The sequence below is a fragment of the Thalassophryne amazonica genome, chromosome 7, assembly GCF_902500255.1.
Source record: "Thalassophryne amazonica chromosome 7, fThaAma1.1, whole genome shotgun sequence".
Lineage (NCBI taxonomy): Eukaryota > Metazoa > Chordata > Actinopteri > Batrachoidiformes > Batrachoididae > Thalassophryne > Thalassophryne amazonica.
This window is the reverse complement of record NC_047109.1, coordinates 40,640,971-40,654,601: the sequence shown is the minus strand read 5'-3', so window position 1 is coordinate 40,654,601 and position 13,631 is coordinate 40,640,971. Positions and strand designations below refer to the sequence as shown.

The 13,631-nt window shown below is 41.7% G+C and overlaps 1 protein-coding gene across 1 annotated transcript in view; it reads right to left on the bottom strand.

Moving 5' to 3' along the window:
- Positions 1-237: 237 nt before the first annotated feature.
- The window catches only part of LOC117513826 (glycoprotein endo-alpha-1,2-mannosidase-like protein), a 92,351-nt gene continuing 78,957 nt past the window's right edge, over positions 238-13,631 (bottom strand). The window contains exons 3-4 of the mRNA XM_034174055.1: positions 3,617-3,693; positions 238-888 (exon numbers count right to left, since the gene is read on the bottom strand). Of these exons, the coding sequence (XP_034029946.1) occupies positions 252-888; positions 3,617-3,693 (714 nt within the window). The 3' untranslated portion in view covers positions 238-251. The remainder of the gene's footprint in view (positions 889-3,616; positions 3,694-13,631) is intronic.

Here is a 13,631-nt window from a genome sequence, read left to right as displayed (position 1 = left end):
GAACATTAGACCTGGAATCCTCAGACCCCGGGAACATTAGACCTGGAATCCTCAGACCCTGGGTACATTAGACCTGGAATCCTCAGACCCTGTTTACATCAGACCTGGAATCTTCAGACCCTGGGTACATTAGACCTGGAATCCTCAGACCCTGGGAACATTAGACCTGGAAGCATACATGTTTGCAAACACTGTGAACAGTAACTGTGCATCTGCATGGACCATTTTCTGCATCCAATTCCTGTTTCAGCTCACACCAGCCACTGCTCCTTTTCTTTGTGGAACTGCTCCGCCCAGTGGCGGGTCAGCTCCAAGTAGTGATCAGGCCCGTGTGGCTGGTAGTCCAAGTACATGCGGGTTGCTGTTTTTTTGGGCATCGCCCTCTCTATCTGCGTCCCTTCATGCCATTCATTAAAAGATGTTATGGAGACAATCTCAGGTCGCACATTCAGCGCCGCCTGCAGAGCTGTTTCATAATACCGGCCGTTGACCCGGTTGCGTGTGTTGTGGTTGTTCCATGGCCTGATGGTGGTGTCAATGTAGCCTGGTCCTATGGTCGGGATGAAGAGCAGATTGTTACCGTCGCAAAAGGCCTTGACGGTCTTCCAGTTCTGTTGAGAGGAGCCGAAGGAGAAACCATTGGAGGCAAAGTAAGTGTACATGCCATCAAAGCCGCCTGCCAGGATGTCGTGCTTGTGGTGCTCCTCCACAATCAGAGCGATGAAAATGGCATCGTAAGCTGAGCCGCGCACACTGTGGGAGCCGGTGGGAGTCAAAAATTCAGACCAGGCCTCTGGAGGAGTCAAGTAGGAGTCATAGATGTAAAACAGAGGAAGACTTTTCCCTATGTTCGAAGTGAACTTGTAGAAGGCCCCGTGCTCACCATATCTGTACGCACCATAAGACAGAAAAGTTATAATGCAGTCAAGCAGTGTGGAAACATTTCACTGTAGTCCACAGAGGGGGCCTTGTCAACGTTTGACTTCATATCAATCAACCTCAATCATACTTCAATATTTTTCAAGTTGAAAATGTGTACCCTTTGTATTGTCTCCAGTCTGTCATATTTTTGAGTATTTCTGTAAACAGTTGTGAATTAAAAGTCTCATAATCATAAGAAACAAGCCAACATTATATTCTATCTTCTTCCCAGGTGCCAATGGCCATGAATTACTATGCTCCCCCCCCCCCCCCAAAAAAAATGTGGGAAAATATATGATAATGGCATGAGAAAGGGAAATTATACTTAATTAATACTTAATTAATACTTAATTCTTAATTATTAAATATACGAGGTCTGTTAGAAAAGTATCCAACCTTTTTATTTTTTTCAAAAACTTGATGGATTTGAATCACGTGTGCTTGCATGAGCCAACCTTGAACCTTCGTGCGCATGTGTGAGTTTTTTCACGCCTGTCGATTGCGTCATTTGCTTGCAAGCAGCCTTTGTGTGAGGATGGGTGGAGTCTCTCGTCGTTTTTTTTTTTTTTTGCAAGGAAAATGGCGAAACGACTACAGCAGCACGACTGCATCAAATTTTGCCAGAAACTCCTGTAATGTTCTGTGGTGCACTTCGGTGGTCTAAGTCTATAGCTAAAGGTGCTCTGACAGGACATCAGTGCGGCATGCAGAGGTGTTTTCCTGGATGCTGAGCAGTTTCCTCAACATCCTCCTCTCTGACACCTCCATGGACTCCAGCTCAACCCCCAGGACAGAGCCAGCTCTCCTGATGAGCTTGTTGAGTCTGTTTGTGTCAGCTGCCTTCAGCCTGTCGTCCCTGCACACTACAGTGTAGATGATGATGCTGAAGACCACCAAGTGGTAAAATATCTGCAACATATTTCTGCAGACATTGAAAGAGCCTTCTGAAGAAGTACAGTTGGCACTGACCTTTCTTATACACAGCATCTGTGTTTACAGTCCAGTCTAGTTTATCTACAGTAGCGTTCAGAATAATAGTAGTGCTATGTGACTAAAAAGATTAATCCAGGTTTTAAGTATATTTCTTATTGTTACATGGGAAACAAGGTACCAGTAGATTCAGTAGATTCTCACAAATCCAACAAGACCAAACATTCATGATATGCACACTCTTAAGGCTATGAAATTGGAACAAACAAGTGTGAATCAGGTGTCCCCTATTTAAGGATGAAGCCAGCACCTGTTGAACATGCTTTTCTCTTTGAAAGCCTGAGAAAAATGGGACGTTCAAGACATTGTTCAGAAGAACAGCATAGTTTGATTAAACCTGGATTAATCTTTTTAGTCACATAGCACTACTATTATTCTGAACACTACTGTATGTGGACACCCAGGTCCTTGTAGTAGTCAACAATGTCCACCTCAGTTCCATTGATGGTAACTGATTTTGTACAGGTCTTCCATCTTCCGAAGTCCACCACCAGCTCCTTCATCTTAGATATGTTGAGATGCAGGTGGTTGAGTCCACACCACTCCACAAACCTGTCCACCACACTCCTGTACTCAGCCTCTTGGTCACTGCTGATGCAGCCCACAGTGGCATTTATGTAGGGTTAGTGTTGGGCCTTCACTGCCCAAATTAAAGGCCTATTGACGGCACTATGACTGAAAACTGGCCCTGCACCCCAGGGCACTGGGTGACCCCCCCCCCCCCTTGCTGTTTGATGTCCTGTTTTCTGTTTCTACAACTTTGTAAAACTTTCTAAAATCCTTGTAATTGTTAGAATGACGTAAGCAGTGGGTCGCCCCTCTGTGTCTGGTCTGCTTGAGGTTTCTTCCTCAACATCATCCGAGGGAGATTTTCCTTACCACTGTCACCTGTGTGCTTGTTCTAGGGGTTGGTAACTTTAGACCTTACTCATGTGAAGTGCCTTGAGGCAGCTTTGTTGTGATTTGGCCTTATATAAAATGAAATAAATTGAAATTGAAGGATACAAATACTGTATCTTTAATTTTCATCAGCTGAACATCAGCTCCAAGGAGCATTCAAAATGGGACAGTAGAGTCATACAACTTATAACATATGGGGTCAACAAATGCAGCAGCCTTTGAATTGATACAAAGCCTGTGTTTTAATCATCAAAAATATACTGAAACTGAGCTGGAGAGACTTCACCTGCATTATTGTTGAGGAACTGTAGACACAAATCAGTAGGATAAGCCACACTACATTTGATAACAATCTAGATGTTGTACGCGCAAAAAAATAAATTAAAACGGCAATTGCCGCTGCTGTTGGTAGACCTGTTAACCTGTGTCCAAAAGAAAGACCAGTGGTTGTTCTGTGGTTCAGTCTGCACACAAAAAGTCTCATTAAATTTACAAAGTTCTTGAATTTGGAGGGGGGATAAATGGATACAACCCCTGAAATGTCTCCACAACCTAGAAATAGGTTTTTTTTTTTTAAAGGGGGGAGGAGTCACAGTTAAAGGTACATGACAGGTGCACCTTTTTTCAAACAACCCCATTAAGTCTGTGCTTCAGAAACTCATTCATAAATAATCACAATGGTTTTATATAATCTGAATGGCTTTCTAAAAGTGTTTCAGTTCTGCAGTTTTCTTTCATCTATGTTTAAAGCTTCAATGCGTTTCCATCCGAGCTGACTGAGCGTTGAAAAAGTCGTTCAGCTTACCTGTCAATGATGTACTTGATGTTGTCATGGACACTTTGGTCGTTGCGTCCTCTGTATGGTTGGATGTGAAATGCAACCTGAAAAGAAAGCGTGTACACCTTGTTGGGTTTCATTCATCAAATTACTGTCACTAAAAGAAAGATGCTGTCGTAAGCACTTAGAGGTAACCGTGGCAACAACTGACTGGAACTCAATAGTGCCTCTGGGGAGACTGTTGACTTATAAAAGGAGGAGAAGTATGTGGATATGATCCAAACTCAAAACTCTGAGAGGTCAGATGGATACAAGAGTGCAATATAATCCACATTTAAATTCTCCAAGTTACCCACCAACAGGAACGCATTGAATTTCAATGCACTTAGCTATTTATCTATATATTAGCAAGGGGCTGGAAATTTGACCTTGATCTTTGACTGATCCAATCAAAAGTCAAATGATACATATAATAAAACATCAAGGTGGTCTATCACAAGAGTGTACCCCTCCTCTCACAAATAATAACTAAATCATTTTTAGACCTGAATTTCAACAGTTTTTACAGGTTCACAATTTTCTGCTTTTTTTGTGGGTTACATTCTTCCCTTTCCAGGTCTTGAATCAATCAAATTACATCTAAAATTAAGTTTTACATGGTATTTTCCAACATTCATAAACTTACTTAACTCATGACACTAGATCAGAGGTAAACAACATTTTATTTTGAAGTGCAGTGACAGTAGTGACCAAGTGGAAACCTCCCGAGCTGGAAAACAGAGTGCCAAAACTTGTTGTTCCTCGAATGGCCACTGGAGACTGCCTGAAAAAAACAGAGTAACTCCCCATAGACCCCCATGTTAAAATCCCCAACTTTACAGCAGAATTAAACACATCAGCAGCCTGGTACAAAAAATGGTTTTAGTCTCCATAGTTATAGTTTCCCTGTTCATGACAACTGTGCAGGAAATTAATTTTTATGTACATAGTTTAAATGAAGTCATAAAATTATGCATAATTAGGGGAATTCACTCCCTCTAGTCTGCATTTGGCCACATGTTTGTGCCAACAGCATATCTTATGTCTTCTGTGGCACCTTGGGAAGAATCTTTTAGGATGTTTGATCCAACCCTGGCAGGCTTTCGGTGGAATATCTTCACACCCTGCTTTCATGGCATCCACTAAGGACAGCTGGTCATAAACGTTCCACCTCCATGCAGACAAAAACTCTGCTGTGGGGTTCAGGAAAGGTGAGTACGGAGGCGAGAAAAGGACAGACATACTGGGATGTGCAGCAAAAACTAGTCAGTGACTGCAGCAGAGTGGTGGAACGTTACATTATCCAACACAACAACAAATGTTGTGTTTCTTGCCCTTTGACCTCTCTCCCCTAGAAGTTACAGTAACAGTCTCTAGCAAAGACGTATCAAGTCCCCGGAGTCGGAGACAATGCGGTTGATTTATAAAGGACACAGCATGTGCACTGTGGCGTCTGTTTCAGTTTCTGGTGCTTTGTTTAACTGCGCTGCACACGCCAGCTGCCACACTCTGTTGTGTTGTGTTTTTGTGCTGTTACAACACTCTCTCTCTCTCTCTCACTCACACACACACACACACACACACACACACACACACACACACACACACACACACACACACACACACACACACACACACACACACACACACACACACACAGCCTGCAGGAAAGTGACCAGAGAGTCACATGGTCCAGACTGCAGCAGGGAGAGTCGCACACAGCAGCTTTTAGCGCCGACATCAGCTTAGTGTCAGCGATGCACCTTTTGGCCGCACGTTAAGGCTGCGGTGAACCATCACTGCTTTGTTCAGTGCTGGAGCTGTGTGTGTGTGTGTGTGTGTGTGTGTGTGTGTGTGTGTGTGTGTGTGTGTGTGTGTGTGTGTGTGTGTGTGTGTGTGTGTGCGTGTTCATAATGAATGTGCTGGACGAGGATCAGTTTGTCACAAAATAAAAGGCTCTCAGACAAAAATGATGGAGTTAATCTTCCTGTAAGAAACCCAGAACAACATGATGAAGTTGTTGTACTGTAATGTGCAGTTATTATATCAAGCAAAATAATATTGTTATCCATCCATTTTCTTCCGCTTTATCCGGAGTTGGGTCGTGGGGGCAGCAGCTCAAGCAAATTCAGGCTTGTATTGGCAGATGCTCAATCTTAGAAAAAAGGATGCACAGTAGAGTACAAGTTAAATGCTTACTGTGCCTAAAACTTTTTAAATAAAGAAAAATGGTAAATGTGCCAAGTTTATGAATAAATAGAAATATGTGAATTGAATTACATAATGTCTTTTAAGTGGTCTCCTGTAATTCATAAAAAAATTGAGTTGTATTCTTTTTGAGTATTAGGTACATGCACTAGGATTCAAACCGCATTCTGCAGCATGTGGTGCCCACTTTAGTCCCTTTGGTGCATACAGTTATTACCTCTACCAAGGAGGTGATGTTTTCACTGGTGTTTGTTTGTTTGTTTGTTTGTTTATGTTTTTGTTAGCAGGATAACTCAAAAAGCCATGAATGGATTTCAATTAAATTTGTTGAGGAGATAGATAATGTTCTGGGGATAAATCAGTCAGTTTTGGAGGTGATCTAAGTGCCCCGGAGGAAATGAGATCCAGAAGAATGGTTGGCACCAGGGACGTCGGACTGGGGGAGTAAAGGGTACTATGTACCCAGGGCCCAGAGCATGGGGGGCCCACAAAAAACTGGCATTAAATACATTTTTGTGTTGCATGTTATTAATGTCCATACAATTCATGTTGTAAAATAATATAATTAGAATGAATGTATAAATGTTACAAAACATAATTCTGCTCTAACAATAATATTGAAAGATGAGGGCCCTTCCCACCCCTGCACAGTTGTACAATGGTTTAGTCCAGGCACACAGGTGGCACTCTGCCACACACACACACACACACACACACACACACACACACACACACACACACACACACACACACACACACACACACACACACACACACACACACACACACACACACACACACACACACACACACACACACACACACATCATCACAGAAAGAGGAGGTGTTTAGTAGTGCTGAAACAACTAATCGATTTAATCGATTATTAAAATAGTTGTCAACTAACTTTGTCATCAGTTAGTTGTTAAATAACTTTGTTTTACCTCAAATGTTTCGTTTCTTCCATATAAAACCGTTTCTGCAGCGCAGCTTTGCTTTGAACCTTGAACTAATTGAAGCAGTGATTCGCAGATCAAAGCAGTGCTTCGATCTGGTTGTTGATTCAGTGTTTTATTTTGCTTAATCTTAATTTTTCCCCACTAAAACCCAAAGAGCATATGTCTGTGAGTAATATTTACCTTTTTATGTTAATCTGACCTGTTATGGTCTTCTGAAACAGTTGATAGATGTATTTTATAACTTATAAACGGGACCGATGCTAACACGTTAGCATGTCTATGGCGTTTTCAATGTTGAAGTTAGCATTAAGCTGTTGCAGCTGTCAGCAGATTTGTTTTCTGTATAATAATTCATGGCTCAGCATTTGTTGTCATAAAAGAGTCAAATGTATTACAAATTGTAATATTTTATTCATTTATTTTTATTTATGTAATATTTTATTCATTTATTTTTATTTATATATCAATAATAATAATAGCAACAACAACAATAATAGTAATAATAACTAAAAATGCCACAATACAGTTTTAGAGAAACAGACAAAAAGAATCTGATAAAACAAAACAGAAAAGATTAAACCAACTATCAATGAAAATAAATAAATAAATATAGAAATAACTGTTTCCTGTAAACACCTAGTGACTCTTACACCTCCACTTCATCCCTGTTTTATTTAAGTTTAATGACAATTTGTTTCGGTCAAACTACATCTAAGCTGTTTTTACACAAGAAAAAAAATAAAATGCAGTAAACTGCACATTTGTGTCTTTTTTCATGAAAATATCTTATTAAATATAACATATTACACTTTAGTCAGGCCAACATTTAACTCAAAACAATGTGAGATAGATGTTGATTAAATTTGGTGAACAGATGAATAATTTCATAGAAAATGAGAGATTCTGAATTTGATTTGGAACATATTTCGGATCCAGCATCCAGAAGACGTTTTAAGCAATATGTAACATTGGCAGAGGTATGAATTCTCTGAATGCTTGTATTTGCTGCATGTAAACATCTTTATAAGTCTGATTGTTTTTGTTCATATGCCATTTTTGCCTTTTGCTCATTCATGCAGTTTTAGCACAAAGCCTGTGCAATTTTTCGTAAATAAGGGCCTTGGTGCTTCAAACCCAGTAGCATGCTTCCTTTTTTTTATACCTCTGCCAGTGAAGTTGGGCAGAAGTTACCGTATGTTTTCACGTTTGTTTGTTTGTTTGTTTGTCTGATGTGAACAGCCTGTAACTCACAATTTTTCATATATCTTTATGATTTTTTTTTTACTTTTTAATTTTTTTTTACATATCCTAATAAGCAAGAACTGATTCATTTTTCAAGGTCATAGATCAAAGTCAGCAAAAATCTTGGAACATTGGAAAAATCCCTCTGTTTAACATTGAATGAATTTTCAAAAATTCATAACTCTGTCACAAAGATCAAATTTCTTTCATATTTGAATGTTTGATATAGGATGGCATCCTTTATTGACTGACAAATTTTGTGGCCATTTAAATTTAACATTGAAAACCCCATTTAATCAATCAGTCGATCAATGAAAGTTTATATAGCCCTTTCCACAGCCCAGAGTGTGGCCAAAGTGCTTCACAGACAGATAAAAACAGAGAATAACTTAAAACCATAAGACAATAAGCAAATTTAAAACAGACACATCAGTAAAAATATGCGTCCAAAAATATTTGCAGATAAGAAACAAATAAAATGTCAGCGCGTGGCTGGTTGTGCAAAAGTCATTCTAAAAAGGAAGGTTTTTAATGTATATTTCACATTATATCTTAATCAAATGTGCCCCAATCACTCTCAAATTTTAATGTGAGGTACAGACTGGCACAGGCTATCACCTGACAATGTTTGATCAGGATCTGATCTGGAATGTGGATGGTGTGCCTCAATCTCTCTCTCATTTATGACAATGAGGTGCAAACTGGCACTCTCAATGAATAGACTAAGTTTGATCAACATCTGATCTGTATTGTGGGTTTAGCAGATATTTGATTTTAACAATGAAGACCCCTTTTGATTTATACTTGTATTATATTTTAGCTTATGAAAAGCCACTTCTAACCTGACTTTTACCTTGAACATTTTTTTCCAAGGTAAAAATTTGTGTACAGTAATAGGAAACTAGTGTTGGCGGAGGTTTGCGCTCTACGAGTGCTGTGCTCTAGTTTTCAAAATGTATTCTGTCCGTCCTCACTCTCAGTCCATGTCTCTGGTGAAAGTGACTCTTTACATATGGCAAAGAAAAGCAGCAGAGGAACAACCTGAAGAAGTGATGCCAACAGAAAAAGTGTCTATTAAACATTCTAAGGCACAACCAGGGAATTCGTGATGTTGAATTATACATGATCAAAGTAAAACACATTTCTTTCTGCACAGTGGACACACGAGGGAAACAACGTGAAAGAAAAATGACTTTCGGAGATGAAGCCAAGGTCACCTAAACAAGACATCAGCCAGTGTGACATGCTTATGTCTTAGGATCCCCCAGTTAATGACAATCAGACCATTAATTTACTTAAAATGTGTCCGTGTCACTGATAAGATCCACAGGGCTCAGTAACATTTATCACTATCAAACTACCAAATTCACAATCAAAACATTTTGGATTCACATATTTGATCTCTGTATTTATTCAATGAGACATGATTATTTAACCTCAGCACTTATCTGATTTCAATGAAACACTGCTATACGACTGGCTTGTCATATATTCCTGTGGCGCGCCGCTCACAGGACACGCGTGTCCTGTCAGACAGAGGTGACATTCAGTTCGCCTGCTGTGTGTCCTCATGAACTGATGGTCCATTTCAGCTGGGACAGCCTGTCAATGTGTGCATTGTGCGCTCTCTCCAGCCCGTCACAAAAGCGATATACGAGGGCTGTCAATAAAGTAACGGTCCTTTTTATTTTTTTCAAAAACTATATGGATTTCATTCATATGTTTTATGTCAGACATGCTTGAACCCTCGTGCGCATGCGTGAGTTTTTCCACGCCTGTCGGTGACGTCATTCGCCTGTGAGCACTCCTTGTGGGAGGAGTCGTCCAGCCCCTCGTCGGAATTTCTTTGTCTGAGAAGTTGCTGAGAGACTGGCGCGTTGTTTGATCAAAATTTTTTCTAAACCTGTGAGACACATCGAAGTGGACACGGTTCGAAAAATTAAGCTGGTTTTCAGTGAAAATTTTAACGGCTGATGAGAGATTTTGAGGTGATTCTGTCGCTTTAAGGACTTCCCACGGTGTGAGACGTCGCTCAGCGCTCTCAGCCGCCGTCGTCAGCCTGTTCAAGCTGAAAAACTCCACATTTCAGGCTCTATTGATCCAGGACGTCGTGAGAGAACAGAGAAGTTTCAGAAGAAGTCGGTTTCAGCATTTTATCCGGATATTCCACTGTTAAAGGAGATTTTTTTAATGAAAGACGTGCGGACGGATCCGCGCGTCGGGACGCAGCCGACGCGGTGCGGCGGCACAGGAAAAACACCTCCGTGTTGATAGCCATTTGTAAAATCCAGGCGGCTTTTGATGGCTTTCAGTGGAGTGAGTATATGAGAAATTGTTTAACAGGCAGGACATGTTCCAACTTGTCCTTAAGGCTTTCAACAGAGGTGTTTTTCCTGTGGCGGAGCGTCCCGACGTGCGGACCCGTCCGCATGTCTTTCATTAAAAAAATCTCCTTTAACAGTGGAATATCCGGATAAAATGCTGAAACCGACTTCTTCTGAAACTTCTCTGTTCTCTCACGAGGTCCTGGATCAATAGAACCTGAAATGTGGAGGTTTTCAGCTTGAAACAGGCTGACGACGGCGGCTGAGAGCGCTGAGCGACGTCTCGCACCGTGGGAAGTCCTTAAAGCGACAGAATCACCTCAAAATCTCTCATCAGCCGTTAAAATTTTCACTGAAAACCAGCTTAATTTTTCGAACCGTGTCCACTTCGATGTGTCTCACAGGTTTAGAAAAAATTTTGATCAAACAAAGCGCCAGTCTCTCAGCAACTTGTCAGACAAAGGAATTCCGACGAGGGGCTGGACGACTCCTCCCACAAGGAGTGCTCACAGGCGAATGACATCACCGACAGGCGTGGAAAAACTCACGCATGCGCACGAGGGTTCAAGCATGTCTGACGTAAAAACATATGAATGAAATCCATATAGTTTTTGAAAAAAATAAAAAGGACCATTACTTTATTGACAGCCCTCGTATATATATATATATATATATATATATATATCAACAAAAATATAAATGCAACACTTTTGGTTTTGCTCCCATTTTGTATGAGATGAACTCAAAGATCTAAAACTTTTTCCACATACACAATATCACCATTTCCCTCAAATATTGTTCACAAACCAGTCTAAATCTGTGATAGCGAGCACTTCTCCTTTGCTGAGATAATCCATCCCACCTCACAGGTGTGCCATACCAAGATGCTGATTAGACACCATGATTAGTGCACAGGTGTGCCTTAGACTGCCCACAATAAAAGGACACTCTGAAAGGTGCAGTTTTATCACACAGCACGATGTCGCAAGATTTGAGGGAGCGTGCAATTGGCATGCTGACAGCAGGAATGTCAACCAGAGCTGTTGCTCGTGTATTGAATGTTCATTTCTCTACCATAAGCCGTCTGCAAAGGTGTTTCAGAGAATTTGGCAGTACATCCAACCAGCCTCACAACCGCAGACCACGTGTAACCACACCAGCCCAGGAACTCCACATCCAGAATGTTCACCTCCAAGATCGTCTGAGACCAGCCACTCGGACAGCTGCTGAAACAATCGGTTTGCATAACCAAAGAATTTCTGCACAAACTGTCAGAAATCGTCTCAGGGAAGCTCATCTGCATGCTTGTCATCCTCATCGGGGTCTCGACCTGACTCCAGTTCGTCGTCGTAACCGACTTGAGTGGGTAAATGCTCACATTCGCTGGCATTTGGCACGTTGGAGAGGTGTTCTCTTCATGGATGAATCCTGGTTCACACTGTTCAGGGCAGATGGCAGACAGCGTGTGTGGCGTCGTGTGGGTGAGCGGTTTTCTGATGTCAATGTTGTGGATCGAGTGGCCCATGGTGGCGGTGGGGTTATGGTATGGGCAGGCGTCTGTTATGGATGAAGAACACAGGTGCATTTTATTGATGGCATTTTGAATGCACAGAGATGCAGTGATGAGATCCTGAGGCCCATTGTTGTGCCAACATCCAAGAACATCACCTCATGTTGCAGCTTGATAATGCACGGCCCCATGTTGCAAGGATCTGTACACAATTCTTGGAAGCTGAAAATGTCCCAGTTCTTGCATGGCCGGCATACTCACCGGACATGTCACCCATTGAGCATGTTTGGGATGCTCTGGACCGGCGTATACGACAGCGTCTACCAGTTCCTGTCAATATCCAGCAACTCCGCACAGCCACTGAAGAGGAGTGGACCAACATTCCACAGGCCACAAATGACAACCTGATCAACTCTATGCGAAGGAGATGTGTTGCACTGCATGAGGCAAATGGTGGTCACACCAGATACTGACTGGTATCCCCCCCCCCCCCCCCCAATAAAACAAAACTGCACCTTTCAGAGTGGCCTTTTATTGTGGGCAGTCTAAGGCACACCTGTGCACTAATCATGGTGTCTAATCAGCATCTTGGTATGGCACACCTGTGAGGAGGAAGTTGGTTTCAGCGTTTTATCCGGATATTCCACTGTTAAAGGAGATTTTTTTAATGAAAGACGTTCGGACGGGTCCGCGCGTCGGGACGCAGCCGGCGCGGTGCGGCAGCACAGGAAAAACACCTCCGTGTTGATAACCATTTGTAAAATCCAGGCGGCTTTTGATGGCTTTCAGTGGAGTGAGTATATGATAAATTATTTAACAGCTGGACATGTTCCAACTTGTCCTTAAGGCTTCCAACGGAGGTGTTTTTCCTGTGGCGGAGCGTCGCGGCGGCTGCGAGCCGATGCTGCAATCCGCCCACACGTCTTTCATTAAAAAAATCTCCTTTAACAGTGGAATATCCGGATAAAATGCTGAAACCGACTTCTTCTGAAACTTCTCTGTTCTCTCACGACGTCCTGGATCAATAGAGCCTGAAATGTGGAGGTTTTCAGCTTGAAACAGGCTGACGACGGCTCCTGAGAGCGCTGCGCGACGTCTCGCACCGTGGGAAGTCCTTAAAGCGACAGTATCACGTCAAAATCTCTCATCAGCTGTTAAAATTTTCACCGAAAACCAGCTTAATTTTTCGAACCGTGTCCACTTCGATGTGTCTCACAGGTTTAGAAAAAAATTTTGATCAAACAAAGCGCCAGTCTCTCAGCAACTTCTCAGACAAAGGAATTCCAATGAGGGGCTGGACGACTCCTCCCACAAGGAGTGCTCACAGGCGAATGACGTCACCGACAGGCGTGGAAAAACTCATGTATGCGCACGAGGGTTCAAGCATGTCTGACGTAAAAACATATGAATGAAATCCATATAGTTTTTGAAAAAAATAAAAAGGACCTATACTTTATTGACAGACCTTGTATATATATTTCATTATTATTATTATTATTATTATTATTATTATTATTAGTGTGCCACTTTGTACTGTAGCTTTAGTTTTTGCTGCTACAATGATTAGGGTGGTGACAAGTTCCTATGTTGCTATGAGCCAACCAATGGAAGGCAGTGGATTAGCTCCTCCCTTTTGTTACTGTTCCATTATTTTGATACCCCAAGTGAAGGGTGCCAAAAAGTGGTACGATAGGGGGCTGATATTTTGGTACCCATCCCTAAAGCTCAATGTAGAAATGCGCAAAATTGCATTCCGTACC